The 22,359-nt window shown below is 38.0% G+C and overlaps 1 protein-coding gene across 6 annotated transcripts in view; it reads right to left on the reverse strand.

Annotated features, from left to right (window-relative positions):
• RhoGAP15B (RhoGAP_ARAP and RA_ARAPs domain-containing protein RhoGAP15B) overlaps nucleotides 1–22,359 on the reverse strand; it is a 228,669-nt gene that overhangs the window by 177,908 nt on the left and 28,402 nt on the right. For all 6 annotated transcript variants that reach the window (XM_090388206.1, XM_090388203.1, XM_090388207.1 and 3 more), the window contains exons 3-5: nucleotides 16,464–17,798; nucleotides 7,177–7,238; nucleotides 202–275 (exon numbers count right to left, since the gene is read on the reverse strand). In XM_090388206.1, the coding sequence (XP_090244332.1) occupies nucleotides 202–275; nucleotides 7,177–7,238; nucleotides 16,464–17,796 (1,469 nt within the window). In that variant the 5' untranslated portion in view covers nucleotides 17,797–17,798. The remainder of the gene's footprint in view (nucleotides 1–201; nucleotides 276–7,176; nucleotides 7,239–16,463; nucleotides 17,799–22,359) is intronic.

Raw genomic sequence — 22,359 nt, forward strand, 5'->3', positions numbered from 1 at the left:
TTGACAACTTGAAATCTATGTGTGCTATTTCCATGTTCAGTAAACATAAACGCAATAATTCACATTATAGATAGCGACAAAAATTTTTGCTAAATGTACTGCTCAAAATTAGCAACATATTTATTAAATTATCAAATATCATGGTTCCAACAGATATTATGCCTAAACTAAAAATCTAAATTTAAAGAGAAAATCCATTACCTTGGTTTTTCACAACTGTACACCGATACACCCAATATATCAACTGACTTCAAAACACCTTTTGTGAACATGGACTACAAAGAAAATATTTCACTTGAAATTCAACTGTAATATATGGTTATAAAATGAAAATAATAAAGTGAGATATGAAAAAAAAAAAAAAAAAAAAAAACTTAGTCAAATCAAAATATAATTACAAACTGAACTACTTCAAATAATCATACAATTAAAAAAAAAACTGATCTGCCTGACAAATAAATAAAAAATAAACACTAATTCCACACTACTATAGTGTCTGACCAATAGCATTAGCATAGGCATATGATGCAAGAAAGCAAGCTTATGCAGCATCAGCCAAGAAAAAAAAACAAAAACAAAAACACTCCCATTTCACATGCCTTTGTTCGTTCGAAATACCTGTTCAGCTGAGCTTTAAGTTTATTTAGGCTATCAACTTCCGCAACAAGGGATGGACGTCTGTTCCACTAACTACATGCTAGCTAAAAGCAAATTTCTGCACATCTATCCTACATCTGTCTTTCCTCAATTTGAATTTATGCCCACTCAGGAGATTATTCTGAGCAAGAGGAAGAATCCCATCGGCATTGAGCATGCTCAAACCATTCAAGGCTTTATACAACTCTATCAGATCACCTCGCCAGTGCCTAGTCTCCAGACACTGTAATTTACAAAACTTAAGCCTTTCTTTGTAAGAACAACCCTTTGTTCCATTCACTAATCTTGTTGCCCTTCTCTATACTTGTTCCAGCAGCTCTACATCCTTCTCGAAATGAGGCCTCCAGACCTGTATACAGTACTCTAGGTGTGGCCTGACCATTGCCTTATAAAAGGGAATAATCACCTCCTTATCCCTGCTAGAAAAATTCCTGTATATGATTGACAAGACACCATGAGCTACTCTTGCAGCACATTTGCACTGCTCAGAGAACTTCATATCTGCCTGCACAATTATCCCCAGGTCCTTTTCATTCTCTACCACTGTCAGTGTAGTACCACAGAGTTGATATGTTGCTCTGGGTTTACTGTTTCCCATATATAGTACTTTACATTTGTCAATGTTAAACTTCATTTGCCACCTCTCAGCCCATCTGTTCAACCTTTCCAGATCCTGTTGCAGCAGCATAGCGTCAGTAGTGTCCTTAACACCCCTGGCAACCTTTGTATCGTCTGCAAACTTAGACATTAAGCTTGATATACCATCATCAATATAATTCATAAATAAAGAAAACAACAATGGACCCTGAGGGACTCCACTAATAACATTAGTCCACGATGAGCAGTGTCCATTGATTAAAACTCTCTGTGTTCTCCCACTCAACCATCCCTTTATCCATAGCAGCAATTTGACTCCAATGCCACACTGCTCCAATTTGTGCAGCAGTCTTCCACGTGCAACAGTATCAAAAGCCTTTCTAAGATCCAAGTATATAATATCAAAGTTATTCCCTGCATCCAGGACTTTTGTGACTGCATCATAGTATCTAATCAAATTGGTCAGGCAAGACAACAACAAAACCTTTCCCTCAACAAAACCATGCTGTGTCCGAGCTATAACTGAAGTCTTGTCTAGATGATCCTGCAGTGCTTCTTTAATCAGTGCCTCCATTAATTTTCCTGGAACAGAAGTTAAACTCGAAGGTCTATAATTACTTTTGTCAGCCTTTGATCCTTTGTGAATTGGGGTAACATTTGCACATCTCCAGTTATGGGTACCACCCCTGAGTCCAAAGAAGCTCTCATAATTATGGCTAAGGGTTTGCTTACTTCCTTTGCTGCCTCCTTTAATATAACTGGATAGATCCCATCCACCCCAGGTGCCTTTTTTATGTTTATCCTCAACAATTTCTCCTCCACTTTATTCTCAGTTATTACAAAATCATCTAGCTGGCTGCCAGAGTTTACTTCACCTCTGGCATTCCCCTTCCTGAATAACTCCTCGTGTGTGAATGTAGATGCAAAATACTCGTTTAATTTGTTAGCCACCTGAGCAGGATCCTCAACTGTTGAAAACCATCAATATGCAGTGGACCAATCTGATTCATCCCTTTCCTTCTAGAGTTTACATAGGTAAAGAACTCTTTGCTGTTTTTCTTTGCATCCTTTGCCAAGGATTTTTCATAATCTGCCTTTGCCTGCCTAATCTCCTTTGTGATTTGGTTACAGACCAGCTTATATCTATCATAGATTTCCATGTCACCCATTAATTTATATGTATCCCATGCAATTTTCTTCTCTGCCATATGTCTCATTAGTTCATCTGACATCCATTTAGGCCTAAACCTTGAACAATATTTCTTAGTTGGTATGTAAAGCCTAGTAGCTTCCAAGATAAGTTCTTTGAATGCTTCCCATTTTGAATTTGCTGTTGGTAACATCATCAGTTGGTCCCACTGTATAGAATTTAAATACTGTCTCAGACCATCGTAGTCGCCTCTACGAAAGCAATAACCCTTCCCTTTACCACTGATGGTAGTTACCTCTTTGAGTAAATCCCACTTCAGCACACTGTGATCATTAGCCCCTTATGGTTTCTTTATCTGCAAATTCTTAATGCATGAAGAATCACTGCTGATAATCAGATCAAAAGTATTTCTTCCTCTAGTTGACTCCCGAACATGCTGATATAGAAAACAATCATCCAATTAATACACAAAAGCCTTGCTAGTGCGCAAGTGACCAACCCAAAAATTCCAGTCAATATCTGGGAAATTGAAATCCTCCATTATAAGACTCTCTGATTTACTGTCCCACTCTATTTCCCTGTACCGTGTCTTATTATACTCATCAAAGTCATTAGGCCTATAGCACACTCTTACTCTCAATTTTAATCTCCCAATGCTTATGTCACACCAAACTGACTCGACACTGCACTGTCAAGCAATGTTGACTGCCTTCACTTCCTTGGATTTTATGTTTCTTAACTAATAGCATAACCCTTCCTCCCTTCCTATCCTGTGTATCCTTTCTGTACACATTGTACTCCCCAAAATTCCAGTTCTGCATTCTTTATATCTGTGTGACACCACGTCTCTGAAATCCCCACAATATCTGCCTTTGATGTTTTTAGCAATACCTCAAATTCATCAAATTTATTTACCAAACTCCTAGCATTGGTGTACACACAAGTATACATGCACCTGTACCTATTCTTAGCTACCCTAACACACCCCCCTTTTGTTTACTTGTACCGCAATGACTCCCAGCAGTCTCTGAAATACCCTGCCTCTTGTTTTCTAGGCTGCTGCTCATTTCAATAGAAGCAGTGCAAGAAACACTTTCACCTCTGCCAGTGGCTACTGTTAATCTTTTTAGTCCTTGTATCCCCCCAGGCTAGCAGTTTTCCGACCCACCTAACACTGCCTCGATAGCATCAGCAAATATTCTTGCACCCTTTCTATTTAAGTGTATCCCATCCCTGTAGAAGCAATCTCTCCTGTTAACAAGTACAGACCAGGCTGAAAAAAATTCTACCACTTAAGCCTTGCACAATCTTTCCAGGGCCAAATTGATCGACAAGGCTCTCATCATATACTCCCTCCTATCGTATCTGGGCAGAATTGCAGACACTTTCGAATTCAACAATAATTCATGGCTTTTTTTTCAACAGTGACCTGTACCTGTTAAGTAATTCTGCCGATCTTCTACTCTTAATATCATTAGTGCCAACGTGTACAACTATATCATCTTTTGTTCCCTTAAAAGATTATATCCGCTCTACAACGTTATCAACCTGTGCCCCTGGTCCTGTTCCAGCTATCCTTTTTACATACCATGTTCCCCATTTCCCTGACAATAGAGTCACTAACAACTACTAGTTCCTGTGGGACCAGCGCAATCTGCCTTGGGAGTTGCCACTGTGTTGTGTGATGAAGTGACTACTATAGTGTGCCTGACATTTACATTTTCCTTTCCCTGTGATAAATCTTCATTAGTCCTCATCTGTGATACATATCAAAATAATCAATAACGATTACGTTGTTTTCTTTGTACAAATTAACATGGAATGGAGTGACAAAGGAAATCAAGCAGATATTATAGCACTACACAATGCAGAATGGTCTCCATTCACCATTTTAAAATAGCATCATCCATTAAAAAAAATCCATTAGGAATTAGGCAATTTGACTATCAAGACATCAAAAATATACATTAACACCCACAGAGAATGAATGACTTCTAGATTTGGTAGTCAACACACAACCAAAAATACAGTACTCTCTTTGCAAATGAAAAAAACTTCACTCAAGAAAAGTTTAATCATCAAAACAATCTTTATGTTCAGCACTCCAGAAGTGCTTGCTACTGGAGTAATGGTTAAGGCAGAGAGAATTTATCATCCTGATTCATTTGGGATGAGATTTCAAGATAGAATAAAGGATTTCATCCCTACATGAATAATTTCACTAATGTGATCCCAGTAATTTTGCATTTGTGTAATACCCAACAACAGTACGCTGATAATGGTCACCAGATAGAGCCTCTATTGCTGATGAGACCATCACTGACTTGCGTAATTCAATAGCATTGGGTGTGTGGTTAGAGTTGTTGACTGGTATTTTGGTAGGTAAATGAACAAGTGGACTAAGGTCATTAGTAATCACACCCTCAGTATTTTGACTAGCTGGGATCCATAACAAAATGTAGTACATAAAACTTCAAGAGAAGACATTGAAAGTACATAAAAATATATAAAAATAGCACAGTACATAGAAAACCATATTTGTGATGTCATTGCTTTGTGGTTATGAGCTGTATCTGGCCAAAAGGGCTAATGGTTCCCATGAAACAGTTTTTTTAAGTGGCTTTGCAGGCTTCTCTCATTTCTTTCTGCAAGGTACACTTTCAAAAGTTTTAATCTTTATTTGTAGAAATGGAGGTCTGGAATACCTCCATTTCTACAAATGGAGGTTACTTCTACTATATGTGTAGAAGTAACCCCAGAGAAACGTACCAACTGTGTGGTACTACACTTAAGGTGGTAGAAAATGAAAAACACCTGGGAGTAATTGTGCAGTCAGATATGAAGTTTTCTGAGCAATGCAGACAGGCTGCCAGGGCAGATCATGGGGTTTTGTCAATGATATATAGGAATTTTGCTAGCAGGGAAAAGGAGGTGATTATCCCTCTGTATAAGGCAATGGTCAGGCCACACCTTGAGTACTGCTTACAGGTCTGGAGGCCTCATTTTTGGAAGGATGTAGATTTACTTCAGCGTGTACAGAGAAGGGCAACAAGATTGGTGAGGGGAATGAAGGGATCCTCTTACCAAGAGAGGCTTAAGTTCTGCAAATTGCAGTGGCTGGAGACTAGGCACCTGCGTGGTGATCTGATTGAGGTGTATAAGGCCTTGAATGGGTTCAGCACGCTGAATTCTGATGGGAATTCAGCTTTTTCAGATTACGAACCTAAGGGGGCATAAATTCAAATTAAGAAAAGACAGATGTAGAATAGATGTGCGGAAATTTGCCTTTAGCCAGCAGGTGGTTAATTGCTGGAACAAACTTCCATCTGTCGTCGTGGAAGTTGATAGCTTGAATAAATTTAAGGAGGAACTGGACAGGCATTTGGAGGGAATGGTGTGATTTTTTTTTTTTTTTTGGCTGATGCTGCATAAGCTTCACTTGCTTTCTTGCATCACATGCCACCACCACTACTACTACTACTATTTCAACAGATTAAGAGAAGAAATTTTTCTTCTTGTGCAAGTGGTAGTTGAGCCTTCTGGTCTCTTGCCAAAGCTATTGGTGCAAATTCTCTCCATCTATACTTGCACCTCTATCACAATCTGATGGTTCTATTGCAGTCTCAGCTAAAGATGGAGCTGACTTATTAATATAACTACTCCTAATATTGTATTGAAGATCTTAGGAAATCACCTCCTCCTCCATATCAAATAAACACCACTCCATGCCTTTTGTGGTTTTCTGACACAAAGACATCAGCAGAATTCTTAAGAATCTTGGTGGCAAAAAAAAAGCACCAGCTCCTGATGGCATTTCCCCCTCTTATTCTCAAAACTTGCACTTTTGATCTTGCTCCTGCTTTGTGTTTTTTAAATTTCTTAACATATTGGTGTTTTTTCTTCTGCAATTTGAAATTCAAATTTCAAACCGCAAAAGGAAAAACACCAGTTCTTTCAGCAATCTGCTCATATTCTGCTAGTTCTTAAAAAGGGTGCCAAATCCCTCTCTTCCTATTTAACTTATCTCTAATCTTTCTAAAGTAACGGAGAAACCCATCAACCACAAACTTTTAAACTATCTGGAAAGCTTCCACTTGATCAATGATGATTCACTGCTGATATATTGGGTTATGTTAATCATCTTCACGCAAACTGGATGGAAAATTGTGGTGAAATTCAAGCAGTTACTCTTGACATTTCCAAAGCCATTGATTTTTTTGGCATAAAAGTCTTCTAAATAATTGGGCAGCCAGTTGATGACATACATGACAGTACTGTGTAGACAGGTGAATAATCACTCAAATACTCTCTACTAACTTCAACTAATGTTGCTGTTTCTCAACATTGAGTTCTTTCCCCCATTCTTTTCCTATTATATATTAGCAATCTTCTTCAGTCTCGAGGTATGTTGAACTGCAACAGTCGAGAAGCGGTTGTCATGTAGCACTGTGGTTAATGTGTTAACAGTGAAAATCAAGCTTGAATTTTAAACCTGACACTTATACAGTATACATAAAAAATAAACAGCTACCACTGAATTATAAAATACACAGAATTTTCTCTAATTTAAATAAGGGACAAATGGATATTTGCAGTCATGTAAAGGTCAGAAGAGTGGTTAACAATGCAAATCATTTGAAGTAGAAGCCACCCCCAAGCAAGTAGTAACAACTACATCAACTACCACTGGTCTAACATACAAATGAATATACAAATTTTCTTCAGATTTATTACAAAAGAAAAATAATAAGATTCAACTTAAAAGTAGTTACCTTTTTATCAATATAATAGCTAAATATACCATCTTCTAAAACACACCACCTCTGAAGGAATTCTGTGAATAATAAATATTAACCATGAGTATAATATACAAAACACATATCAAATACAAACAAAACTAAAGCTTAACAAATTTAAAAATACAAAAATAGGGTATCAAGGATCTCACCCCTTCTACCTGATGAGTGCAACTTTCTGTACAATTGTGAAACAGTTAAGTAGTAGTAGTAGTAGTAGTAGTGGCACTTGATGCAAGAAAGCAAGTGTAGGAGCTTATGCAGCATCAGCCAAAAAAAAAAAAAAAAAAAATCACACCATACCCTCCAATTGCCTGTCCAGTTCCTCCTAAAATTTATTTAACCTATCAACTTCCACAACGACAGATGGAAGTTTGTTCCAGCAATTAACCACCCACTGGCTAAAGGCAAATTTCCGCACATCTATTCTACATCTATCCTTTCTTAATTTGAACTTATGTCCCCGTAGGTTCGTATTCTGAACAAGTGGGAGGATCCCATCAGAATTCAGTGTGCTCAACCCATTCAAGGCCTTATAGACCTCAATCAGATCACCGCGCAGGTGCCTAGTCTCCAGCCACTGCAATTTGCAGAACTTAAGCCTCTCTTGGTAAGAGGATCCCTTCATTCCCCTCACCAATCGTGTTGCTCTTCTCTGTACACGCTCAAGCAAATCTACATCCTTCCTAAAATGAGGCCTCCAGACCTGTACGCAGTACTCAAGGCGTGGCCTGACCATTGCCTTATACAGAGGGACAATCACCTCCTTTTCCCTGCTAGAAAAATTCCTATATATCATTGACAAAACCCCATGACCTGCCCTAGCAGCCTGTCTACATTGCTCAGAAAACTTCATATCTGACTGCACAATTACTCCCAGGTCTTTTTCATTTTCTACCACCTTAAGTGTAGTACCACACAGTTGGTACGTTTCTCTGGGGTTACTTCTACCCATATGCAGTACTTTGCATTTGTCAAGGTTAAACTTCAGTTGCCACTTCTTAGCCCATCTGCCCAAATTATCTAGATCCTGTTGCAGTAGCACACTGCCATTACTGTCATTAACAACCCTGCCAACCTTCGTGTCATCTGCAAACTTCGACATTAAGCCTGATATACCTTCATCAATATCATTGATAAATATACAAAACAACAGTGGACCCAACACCGCACCCTGTGGGACTCCACTAATAACATTAGTCCACGAAGAGCAGCACCCATTGATTACCACCCTCTGTCTTCTCCCACTTAACCATCCTTTTATCCATTGTAGCAACTTACCCTTAATACCATTCTGCTCCAATTTGTACAGTAGTCTTCCATGCGCAACAGTGTCAAAAGCTTTCCTGAAATCCAAGTACATGATATCAAAATTATTTTTTGCATCCAGTTCCTTTGTGACCACATCATAATAACCAATCAAATTTGTCAGACAAGACTTTCCCTTAACAAACCCATGCTGTGTCTGAATTATTGCTGCAGTCTTGTCTAGATGATCCTGCAATGCATCTTTAACCAGTGACTCCATTATTTTACCCGGAACAGAAGTTAAACTAACTGGTCTGTAATTATTCGTGTCACCCTTCGAACCTCCTTTGTGAATTGGGGATACATTTGCACATCTCCAGTCCGTGGGAACCTCCCCTGAATCCAAGGATGCTCTCATAATTATGGCTAAGGGTTTGCTTAGTTGCTTTGCCGCCTCCTTTAATATAACTGGATAGATCCCATCCGCCCCAGGTGCCTTTCTTATGTTTAACTTCAAGAATTTCTCCTCCACTTTGCTCTCAGTTATTACAAAATCATTAAGCACACTGCTACAATTTGATAACCTTCTTCCATTTTCAAACTGTAATGATTCCTCACGTGTGAATGTAGATGCAAAATACTCATTCAGTTTGTTTGCTATCTGAGCAGGATCATCAACAGTCGAACCATCGATGTCAAGTGGACCAATCATATTCAGCCCCTTCCTTTTAGAGTTTATATAAGTAAAGAAATCCTTGCTGTTTTTCTTAGCATCTTTTGCCAAAGATTTCTCGTAATCCGCCTTTGCCTGCCGAACCTCCTTTGTGACCTGATTACAGACTAGCTTATATCTGCTACAGGCTTCTGCGTCGCCTGATAATTTATATGCATCCCATGCATTTTTCTTCTCTGTCACGAGTCTCATTAGTTCATTTGATAACCATTTAGGCCTAAACCTTGAACAATATTTCTTCATCGGTATGAAAAGTCTAGTAGCTTCCACGATTAATTCCTTGAATGCTTCCCACTTAGAATTTACTGTTTGTAACATCGTCAGTCGATCCCACTGTACAGAATTTAAAAACTGTCTGAGACCACTGTACTCCCCTTTACGGAAGCAAAAACCCTTTCCTTTACCCCTGACGGTAGTTACCTCTTTGAGTAAATCCCACTTCAGCACACTGTGATCACTGCCACCTAGTGGTTCCTTTATCTGCAAATTCTTAATACACGAATGATCACTGCTGATAACCAGATCAAGAGTATTACTTTCTCTGGTTGCCTCTCGAACATGCTGCTGCAGAAAACAATCATCCAATAAATCCACAAAAGTCTGACTAGTGTGTGAGTGACCAACCCACAAGTTCCAGTCAATATCTGGGAAGTTAAAATCCCCCATTATAAGACATTCTGATTTACTGGCCCACTCTATTTCTCTGTACAATTGTTCATTGTACTCATTCGAGTCATTAGGCCTATAACACACTCCTACTCTTATCTTTGCTTTTGCAGTGCTTATGTCACACCAAACTGACTCAACAGTGCACTGTCCATCTATATCAACTGGATGCACTTCTTTTGATTTTATGTTTTTCTTAATTAACAGCATAACACCTCCTCCCTTTCTGTCCTGTCTATCCTTTCTGTACACATTGTACTCCCCAAATTCCAGTTCTGCATTCCTTATATCTTTGTGACACCACGTCTCTGCTATCCCAACAATATCCGCCTTTGATGTCTTGACCAACACTTCAAATTCATCAAATTTATTTACTATACTTCTAGCATTGGTATACATGCAAGCATACATGCTCCTATGCCTATTCCTTGTTACCCTAACATCCCATATTCGTTGTAATCGTATCACTGATGCCGTTCAAAATGTTCTCTCATATACATTAATAATACACTATGGGGGGGGGGAGGTTCAAAAAAGAATCATCCAGCATCTTTGTAATGTAATTGTCATAGTAGGTTGAAAAAAATGCCATGTATTACACTTTTTCAACATATCATCAGATAATTTACGCATTTTTTCCACCTCTCAATACATTTCCACAGTCCAGTTCTGTAGAAGTCCTCTGGCTGTCCTTCAAACCACAACTTGACAGCAGAAATCACCTCATCATTAGCAGCAAAGTGTTTTCCACAAAGAAAGGACTTCGGGGCAGTAAAGAGGAAGAAATCTGATAGTGCAAGAGCAGGAAAATAAGCGTGATGCGACAACATTTCAAACCCATGTTCGCGGGTTTGAAATATTGCACACCTCACTGTAGCATGAGAAGAATGTGCAGGGGCATTATTGTGGAGTAGATACACATCTTTTGCCAGCTTTCCCAATCTTTTTTCTTTTATAGCAGCACATAGCTTTATGAGGAGGTTGGATTAATACTTCACCATCACAATACAGCCCGTTTGAAGGTAATCTGTTAGTACTATGTTGATCCCAAAAAATTGATAGCATTACCTTGCCAGCACTTGGTTGCATCTTAGCCTTTTGTGGGGGGAGGGGGGGGGTAATTCTGCATGCATCCATTGTTTTGACATTTTTTTAGTAGTCTTCTCCATAAACAGTGACAATTTCTTTGTGGATTGTTTTGGGTAGTAGTATTTCCAAAATAGCATACCATTTTAGAAGTACAAAACTCAAAGCAGTGGAGTATGAAAAAGATGTTGGGGTAATAGTAGTCTCGCAGGACATTCTCTGAGTGGTGCAAACAAGCTGCTAAAACAACTCATGGAATTCTATTTCAACAATGGTATAAAGAAACACTGCCAGCAGGGACAAAGAGGTGGTCATCCCGTGGTATAAAACAATGGTAAAGTCACACATGGAACACTTCATACAGGTTTGAGACCTTATTTTAGAAAAGACACGGATCTGTTGGAGAGAACACAGAAAAGAGCAACAAAATTAACTGGGGAAACAAAAGGATATTCTTACCAAGAAAGACTGAAGTTCTGTAAGTTGCAGTCTCTGGACTATAGGTATCTGTGTAGTGAACTAATTGAAATATATAGGCTTTAAAAGAGTTGAGTAAATGCTGCACCTTTATTCTTTTTCAAATGATGTGGAAAAGGGTCATAAATTTAAATTTAAAAAAAAAAAAGACAGTTGCATAATGTATAAAAATTTGCAGAAAATAACCGATTGCTAGAATAAACTTCTACCTTATTAATGAAGTTGGGTGGTCTGAATAAATTTAAGGAAGGTTTAGATCAGCATTTCCCAAACTCTTTTAGTCACGGAACACTTTTCATCTCACAACATATTCACGGAACACTTACGAAACAAGTTTAGCAGGAGCCAAAGAACTGTTTGCTAATATTTTATTACATATGAAGCACTGTGCATTAGGAGCATCTTTATTTCCAACACATGTAAAGCTGAAATTCAAATAACTGTCATTATACTTTCGTTTTGGTCTTCTATTAGTTGGTTCTTGTTTTTTTCACTTCGGATTTCTGGGGAACAAAAGACTGTGATTGTTCATCCTCACTTTGAAGTGTGACAATATTTTGTCGACCACAGTTGCACTACTTAGAAGTACTTTGCTTCTCATTTTAAAGTTCCTTTTTTCAACCACAAATCTATGGTCACATATTTTAATAATATTTTGAAATACTAATAATTATCAAAAAAAAATTTATAAAAGGAAGTGAGTTTAATTATGATATCGGCTCACTTCCTCCTCTTCTTCAACCCATGTATTCCAGGCTAAATTGCATACAAGTGGCATACTAGATCACCACATTGCTACTTTTTCGTAGGTGTCATTACCTCTATGCATACGTCTCTATGCAAAGCCCGCCAAAATAAAGTGTTCAGCGATCTCTTTGATTAGCAGTCTATGCCAGTATATTAATAACCAAAAAAAATTATGTTAAATATTATAATGATACAAAAGTGGTGTACACTACAAATATGAAAAATTTATTTATTTAATTTTTTTTAATTATTAATTACAATTTTTTGCAGAACACTTGTTCACATCCAGGGAACACAGTTTGAGAAACGCTGGTTTAGATAAATAACTAGAAGTAATGGGCAAATGAACATGATACTTTTGATACTTTTACTACATGACTTGTTGAAAAAATATCTCCACAGAGTCACACTTACAGAAAGCTACCTGAACACCCCACATAGTTGTTGATCTCTTTTGAAGAATATTTTCCTGTCAATACAGGCATTAAAAATTACAGGTGGATATCTAACCCTTTCATGAAAACCTGAAACTCCTCTGTTCTATCCACAACAGAAGGACTGATTGATTGATATTTCTTATCTTAAAGAAAAGTACTTTAATGTTCCACTGTCTTTATTCTGGGCTAGTTTATTGGACTCTTTCCCTGATATAGCAGACAAACTTTTACCATTTATGATGACATCTTTATGTGAACATGGGTTTGACATATATTGTGACACAAAATCAAAAAAGAGAAACAGAATTGATACTTCAGCAGGCATTCACCGTGAATTATCAGCTAATTTTAGCAAAATCACTGAAAATCTGCTGCAGCAGGTCTCTCATTAAATTCACTGAGTAAGTCTATTTTTTATTTTTTTAATTTGGAGTATTAATATTACATTTTTTTTAAGAGTAGAGATTATTTTTTGGTTCCACTATAATTCAGTACACAAATGCAAAAAAATGAAAAACATCCCTTTCTTTGTTTTTTTTGCCTAAAATAATCTTGGGGGTATCTGAGGACCTTGCTGAACTTCCAGAAGTTACCTTGGCCAAAAAGGTTGTGAACCACTAGATTAAGTCATCAAATGCAGACATTGTAGGGATATCGGAAATATATTACCCAGGAGGAGACACAGAAGCAGTTCTGGGAATTTACAGTGTCTGGAATTTCAATCTCGGTGTGCGCCATTTATTTCCCTCCACTAGTTTCTGAGGATTGTGTCCTCAAACTGAAGGCATGGCTGTCATCCACAATCAATCATTGTCAAACGCTCATCATCCTCGGAGACTTTAACCTACCACTGCCAGCCACAAAGAAGCTCCTAGATACGCTGTCATTGAACATGTCGGAAATTGGCATTCGTCTTATTGATGTTCCTCCCTCACATGGCAATGCCACCTTTCAGCGCATCTTCTCAAGCTGTTCCGTAAAAGAAACCCTGACTATAACCAATAACTTCCTCCCATCTGATCACGATCCGATCGCTGCCAGAATATCACTGCAAGCACCTAAGGAGGAACGTTCACCAGTACAAGCTATAAACATCATCAGGAGAGTGTACAATCCTAAATACATCAACACTGAAAAAAGTTACCACCCTTTTTCAACTTTACCCATGGAACATACTGGCAGAGCTTAACATCAATGAGGCTGCCTACTGTCTTTCAAGATGGATGGAATTCATTGCAAGGTCTGTAATGTCCAAAACTTGCATTCTTAGCCCCGACTCGAAGCAATGGTGGAATGACCTCCTGACTAAGGCCTTCAAGGAAAAACAGGCAGCCCATGCCTCCTACAAGAAGTCGCCTTCAGAAGAGTCATATGGCGCCTCCATAGCCAGGTGGGAAGGAGCAACAGTGCGTAGCACATGCTTCTTGATTAGACCGGGGTTCGAGCCCATCACCACCAAATACAGAGGATGCGGAAAGGTCAGGGAATGACCACCGCATATTCCCGGAGCAATATGGCCTTAGTTGCTAATGCTCCTAAAAACCAAACAACAAACAAGAGTCATATGCCATATTCTCCAAAGCAAGGATGAATTTTCAGAATATCAAACAATCAGCTATTGACACATTCATGAACAGCTGGCTGTCCAAAGGCAAACGTGTGGTCAACAAGTCATACCTGCACCCCCATAGCTTTGGATGTCCAGAAATGGTGTGACCATGTGCTGTGTTTTAAGAGAGATCACAGAGTGTCTGAAGTATATCCTTGGAATGAAGTGCTCAACATTTCTTCAACTACCAGCAACATTGAAATTTCCAAAGAACAGCTAATGAAAATAAAACTTGCTACCTGACAAAATACCTATTTTTAGTCTCAAAATTGCTTCCTATTTCATCAGCAGAGAGCTCACCCACCTCTACAAAAAATACTCAAACAGGGACGGGCACCTGCAAGCTAGTTGATTTACAGAGTTGTGGCAGTTCCAAAAAAGCCTCATGTGAAAATACCTGAAGACTTCAGGCCAATATCAATCGCCTATCCCTTACTGAAATGCCTTGAGAAGTGCATCTATAATGATGTTGCACTCAGTCTTTGCACATAGGCCAGATCATACCCATTATGTCATGCCGAATAGATCTACTATAACCTGTCTACAGTCCTTATTGCAGAAAATACTTCACGCCTGGAATGACAATGAGGACCTACACCGTTTTTCTGGACATGAAATCTGCATTTGACTCGGTCCAAATCACACCCCTCCTTGCATTACTGAATAGTTTCTACGGGATATCCGGCAATACACTCAAGCTGCTCAAAAGTCTTTTACGTAGAAGAATGCTTCATCACATGTAATAACAGCACAGTCTGTAAAAGCACAGAAGTAGGAATCCCACAAGGTGGTTCTCTCTCAGCTCTCCTATTCGCTGCAATATTCATTCCACTTATGGATCAAGTTCTAGCATTCTTGTTGTAGGCTGATGATATTGTATGTTACTTGCCATGCAAATGCTAGGTTGTTGATCCACAAGAAAGACAAACCTTCTCAGAAATTTTAAACAACTACCTTAATACTTTCTGGCAATATGCCAAATTTTTTGGTCTTTCAGTCAATCCCCAAAAGTCAAGCTATCTCATCTTTTCTTCAAATCGCATGACATCCGCTGATACTTTACTTCTGGAATTAGCAGGAAAGGTTCTGACAGTGTCAAGTTCCTAGTGGTAATCCTAGACGCAAATCTCACTTTTAAACAACAAATCCAAGCCCAGCATTCCAAAGCCTTGTGAGTCTTCTAGGGAATGAAAATAGATTTATGCAGAACTCACAACAAACAAATAATCAGGAAATACCTCGAACCGTACTTCAGTAGCATGATCTCCTATGCCTTGGAAGTTTGGTCGGCCACACCTCCCACCAGCCTCAAGAAACTATGGGGTCTAGAATTCTGGGTGCTGAAGTGGGCCAACGGGTGGTCTCATCAGATCTACACGACATCCAAATCTGCACTATGCTACAACCTGCAATACACACCAGCAGTCCACAGAGCTCACATGAGGAAAATAAAGGTTTTCCTTCATCTGTGTTCATCTAAGCATGATCATATGAACATCCGGAACACGGTTGGTTGGCATTTGTAAGGAAGACACCTTCGCAGTATCCCCTCTTTGTGCACACTCTCAACTCGCTCAACACTGACTTGGACCTATGGTTGATGGACAAGTCATATCGAGATGACATCTTGGACTATCTTACTATATGTAAAGGACAGGTTTGCAAGTGCCGGCCCTAGTATGCCGATGTCATTTTATATTATGCTTAATTTGTAGTCTTGTTTTTATTAAGATTAATTCCCTGTTCGGATATTTTGTCTTTAATGGTTACTTTATAGCCAAACTTTGTATCTTTGTGATTGGTCACTTGTATAGTGAATGTTTTGTAATATTCCTCTGGTTATCTATGCAGGGAATCAAAAATGTATACCAATTAATTTATTAAAGAATTTTATTATTATATATATATTTTTTTACTGTTGAACTTCTTTTCATCATCATTTGTATTGCACACATTCTAAATTTCACTGTTTGCCAAAAAATTATTCCAGCTATAGACCCATCAGCAAACTTAAATTATGCTAATTCTGGATATTACAGGGTGAACCATTTTACTCAGAAGAGATGCAATTTTCCAAAACAGTAAATCACAAAAACAGTAAAATTCTGAACAAATCATTTAAATATCAAACAAAACATCATGTAAATGTAATATTAACATTAATAAAGTAACAAGGATATGAAATACTGAAAAAATAAATTTTAAAATAAATTTTATGAGGCCCACCCTATATACCAAAATTTAAAAATAAAATTCTCACCTTTTCTATTGCTTCCTGTCTTATATAATAATCCACAAAGTGGATTCACCCTAACTATAGTGCACTTTGAAACATTACTGCTTTTATCTTGTTTTGGGGAATTCCTGTCAAATTCTGGAACAGCAGCAGTTTCTGTTAGTGTTGATATTTTGCTCTTTAGAGATGGAGATCTTCTAACAGGATGAGTCCTCTCTGGTACTGGAGGTGGGACTGACTGAGATGCACTTCTTGGTACAGGTGGGGCTGGTCTTGACGGAACTATACTCTTTAGAGTTTGACTAGCAGCAACAGCATTTATATGGGGTGGTTTTGTTGGAACCTGACACACATCTTTTTTAGGAAGGGGGACAATATGCAAATTGAGTGATGGTCTAGGAGGTACATTAGGAGGCACAGTTTGTTTATTAGTTAAACTTGATAAATCACTAAATTCAAATTCTGTTAGCACTTCAACTGGTGGTAAAGGTGGTGGTGGGTAGGATGGGGGTGGTCTTTCAGGAATAGGTATATCATAAAGGTCATCAGAAGGTAGTTGAATATTATGTTTAACAGGTGTCTGAGACATTTTACAAGGAGTATTTGTTTCATTTTCCTCAACAGGTATATGGCAACCTTTCTTCCATGTTTCATACAGAGGGGATTTAAAGGAAACAGTATCAAAGATATCTCTTTGTTCCTTTTCTTTCTTAAGTTTGTATGGGAGTGAATCTACTTCCTCATAACTATGCAATGCTACTATTTTCTTGTCATAGTCTTCATATACATTTTCACCATCTAAAATCTTGTCCTTTTCTAATACAAATACTTTACTGTCATTTTGCTGACCTTTAGAAATACAGTCTGTGCTACTGTACCTTGGAATCCAATCCTCTTTATCATTAGTTTTAATTAACTCAGGTCCGTATTTCTCCAAAAAATGAATTGAATCTGTATCAGAGCCATTTCGACCTTGATTAAGGAAACATACTTCTTGTTCTGCTTGCAAATCTGTAACTGTTGCATTATTCTCAATATCTACAGTAAAATAGAGTGGATTAAAAAAACTACTAGGCTTTCTTTGAATAAAAAAACATTCAGATGGTAAGGAATTGGTTTTGCCTATATTACCATTTTGTTTCTGTGAAAGTCTTGGAGCTGGGATAGGCTTATTAACTGATAAATCAAGTGACACACTTCTTGGCCTCTCATTTCTTAATTCAAGTTTATCAGCAAATGGATTGCTAGCAGTTGGCCAACCCTCAACATCATCATAAATGTGACCCTGTTCCTGAGAAAGAGATGAATTTATCCATTTTGTTTTTGGTGGGAGGGCAGGTGGAAGATCAGTCTCCATCCCTAAAAAAAAATAAAAATAAATATAAATAAACAGATGTTTATTACATTATATATCTGATAATTACTGGCATTCAAGTATTCCCAAAAAAATTATAAAATTATGAAAAATTTATACATCAGTTTGACTTCAAAAGTTTTGGAAATATTCGATTTTAACTTTTTTGAAGTCCAATGTTGCACTGGGCACAACATCTTAAAATTCCGCTTCCAGTCCAATGTTGCATCCAGTGCATCCACCAGCATTTTCAATTGAGGAATTGGTACTGGAGCAATTATTGTACTATCATCTATTTATATTTCAGGATGTATGGTAAAAACCTTAATGCATGTTTATTGATGTGTATATTCAATTATTAAGTACATACTGCATCGTTTATTCAGTCCTCTTTCAGTTGGATATTGTAGTGCCAAGAACATCAGGGTTTATGAAATTTGTTTTCCAGCTGTACTGAATCAATTATCAACTCATATATATAAAGAATCCAAAAAACTAACTATGTTTATATTCAATTGTGAACAATGGGCAGTATTTTTATTTATTTATTTTTTTTGTCTTGAAGTCAGTGTCTCAAACTAGCACACCCAATTATGAAATTTTTTCCCCAATACACTATCATTTATTTATACTTCATATAAAAAGTCTGAAAAATAAAATGGATGTTTATATTCATTTGTTAATGGCAGGTGCTGTTGCTTTTTTCAGTGTAGAAGTCACAAAATGACATATTCTATGTTAGAGTGAAGTATTTAGAGATGCCATCAAGATCTAGTAAAGTGTCTTTCTGATGGTGAAATTGAGAAATTGTAGACCTTTCTGAAGAAACTGAGTGTGAAAAAAGGTAGATAGTTTCCAACTGTTCCATATGGTGTGACTGGGATCAGGTTCCACTAAATTAACTAAAGGAAATTTAGTTACTATCAAAATGGGACTAAATAAAAAAAAATTGATATAAAGAAATATTGGTCTGAAGAATGGACACACAGAATTAAATTTTTCAAGTATGTATTTAGCAAGAATGGATTTCTGTAGATATTTTGGATGTTGCATCTCTTCCTACCCACAGACTTTCGAGCATAAAGGCAAGTAAAGCTCCCAGAGTTGATGGCATATACACAGTAATTTTCAGGGAGGCCGCAAGGGATTGTATCGAACCACTGAAGTTAATTATGAAGGAATTTTTGGACTCGGGAAATATTCCTTTGGATTGTAAAAGTGCCAAGGTATCACCAACACATAAAGTGGTTCTAAGAGCAAAGTCAGTAACTACAGACTAGTTAGTCTGACTTCAGTGGTAGGGAAACCTTGGAAGCAATGATTAAGAGTGTAATTCAGAGACATTTAGATAGATATGGCATTCTGAATAACACAACATGGTTTCGTTAAGGGAAAATCATGTTTAACTAACTTGGGCTATTTTGACAGTTACTTATGAGCAGGATGTATGGAACAATTTTGACATAGTTCATTTGGATTTTAGTACGGCATTTGATTCAATTCCTGAAGAGCAGATACTGTATAAGCTGGAATATTGAGATTAATGGAAAAATTCTAAGATGTACTGCTGGGTGGCTGCAGGACAGATTGGTTGGTTGGTTGGTTTGGTTTTTAATGGCGCATTGACAGCTGTGGCCATAATGCACCAAATCAAAAATAAAACTAATACAAAAATATCGGTCAGCCTAAAAACAGGTTACCATGTCAAAAAGGTAAATATGATACTATGGTTAAAGGTTATATAAAAGATATAAAATACAAACTTAAATCTTTGTGTATAAATTGATCGAGCATAAAAAGTTAAAAACGTCAGACATATTGTCTCTGTCACCTAAAATCTGACTGAGTGTAAATGGTTCGGCCAGATTATCAAAAGTTCTAAAAAAAGATTGTCTAAAGACAGGGCATTCGATAAAAACATGAGAAACAGTTAAAATAACGTTACACGTTTCACACATTCACGTCTTCTCAGTCTCCAACCCAAGCACGGTACTAAGTACTATAGGTTCTAATGCCTCTCGTGTTTGGGGTTCACATAAAAAAAAAAAAAAAAACACATAGGTGGGCCATCCACCCTCAGCAAAAAGGAATGTGTTAGATGGCTATGACCTATGCGGAACCGAGCAAGAACAACTTCCTCTTTTCAGACCCTGCATAGACTGGACTGCCATTGCATGATTACAGGCTTAATATGGTGTAGTTTATTTGCGGTCTGTCCGTGCCAAGAGTCTTGCCATTGGGAATATAATTTAGAGCGTATTATTTGCCTGTAGTGTATAGGGGACTGACAGGCAATGATTATGCAGGGAAATGGCTGATTTAGCAGCAGCAGCCAATTCATTTCCCCGGATCCCAATGTGGCTTGGGATCCAGCAGAAGCTAATGTCAAATTCTGATTCAAAGGCATAACAAAGCATCTGCCGGATCTGGGACAGGACCGGATGAGAGTTGTGCCTCATCAATACCAGAGCCTGTAACACGCTCAATGAATCACAGTAAATCATGTAACTTTGGTAATCGCTATTTATAATGAACTCAAGGGCTATTTCAATTGCATGCAACTCTGCAGTATAAATGCTAGTTTCTTGTGAGATCTTAAATGATAATGTCTTGTGAGGAAATAGTATAGCAGATCCCACATAAGATTGACTGAGCCGTCTGTATAGACTGGTAGAAAGTCAGAGTACTGCTCCCTATGTGATGCGAAGAGTTGTTGGTAGACGGCTGGCGGCGTACTAGCCTTCTCCATGATCTTAAGGGGGAAGTCACAAGTTAGCAGATGTGCATACCAGGGTGGAAGGAGTTGGAAGGAGTTGCCTTGGTGACTGGGCAACATTGTCTACCGTCATGTTTAGTTCATTTAACAGCCCTTGGATCCGAATACCAAAAGGTCTGTTGGCAGTCTGCCAGGTGTTATAGAGATTTTCCCAACGTGGCTCAAAAACTGATGCCCACGTGGGATGATCAGGCAGGGCTTTCAATTTAAAGGTGTAATATAAAGACAACTGCTTACGTCGAAGAGATAGGGATGGTTCATTTGCTTCAACGTAAAGGCTTTGGACTGGAGATGTGCGAAATGCTCCTGTGGCTGTCCGAATGGCCTGAGGGTGGACTGGATCTAACCACCAAAGTACACTATCTCTAGCAGATCCATATACCTGGGACCCATAATCGAGTTTAGAATGGAAGGGCTCGGTAGAGATGAAGAAGGGTAGACCGATCTGTGCTCCATGAAGTTGACGAAAGGGCACGAAGGACGTTAAGCCCTTTAACACACCTTGTCCTAAGCTGACGAATATGTTGAAGAAATGTCAGCTTTTTGTCGAAAATAAGTCCAAGGAATTTGCCTTCTGCTACAACTGGGATGTTGTTTTGTCCAAGCCTTAAATCTGGTTCAGGATGACGATTACGTTTGCAACAGAAGTGTTGTTGTTGTTGTTAGGTTTGTTGGTGCATCAGCAACTGTGGCTATAATGCACTGATTTCTGACTAGTATATCTTTGATGTTGATGCTGATTCTGATAAAAATTTAAACAAGGTGATATTTAGCAACAGAAGTGTACACAAACGATGTTGTTGTTGTTTGGGGTTTAATGGCGCAAGAGCAACTTCGGCTATATTGCGCCTGTTCAAGTTTTGTTATTTCCTGTCATATTGTTACTGATTTACCATATTAGATATGATTAGTTAAGTTTATTATGCTGAGGTATTAAAAGAGTTCACTGACGTTTGATTTTTCTCCCATAATGAGTTCAAGGCTTAATGGTTCATTTGAATGCGATTTGAAAGCTGATTGGCGGGCGATTTGGTATCGTGGACATTCTAAGATGATGTGCTTCACTGTTAGTGTGGTCAGACACTGAGGGCATTGTGGAGGATCGTCTTTCCTTAGGAGGTAAGAGTGTGTTAAATATGTGTGTCCGATGCGAAGCAGTGCGAGGATAACCTCTTCATGTCTGTTTGATCGAAAACTTGATTTCCAGGATTTCTGCTGTTGTTTGATTTGGTATAATTTATTGTTTGTTTGAGATTTCCAGGTCTGCGTCCATATATTTTCAGGGGCTTTTCGATTGATGTTTTTAAAGTCATTGAGCGGTATTTTATGCAAGTGAGAATTTTTGTTTGACGGATGTTTTGCAGCATCATCCGCACGTTCATTGCCGAGTATTCCAGAATGTCCAGGAATCCAAGTGAATCTGACTCTTTGTTTGTTTTTCATAAGGTGTGATAAGGAGGAAAGAATTTTTCTTACATACGGATGAGATGGATGATCTTCTGTCTGTAAAGCATATATTGCACTTAATGAGTCTGTGAAAATGATACTTTTTATGAGGGAAGTTTTGGCAATGTGATCTAGGGCGAGACTTATTGCAAACAATTCAGCACTAAAGATACTGCACTCTATTGGAAGAGACTGTGAGATTATGTTGTTTGGCAATACAACAGCAGTACCAACGTGTGTGGCCATCTTGGATCCATCAGTATACAGATGAGAGTAGTCAGAGAATTGCGTTACATAAGAGGAATGAAGCTGTTTTATATGTTGACTTGGGATATTGCTCTGTT

The sequence above is a fragment of the Mastigoproctus giganteus genome, chromosome 2 (assembly GCF_048544385.1).
Source record: "Mastigoproctus giganteus isolate SK-2022 chromosome 2, ASM4854438v1, whole genome shotgun sequence".
Lineage (NCBI taxonomy): Eukaryota > Metazoa > Arthropoda > Arachnida > Uropygi > Thelyphonidae > Mastigoproctus > Mastigoproctus giganteus.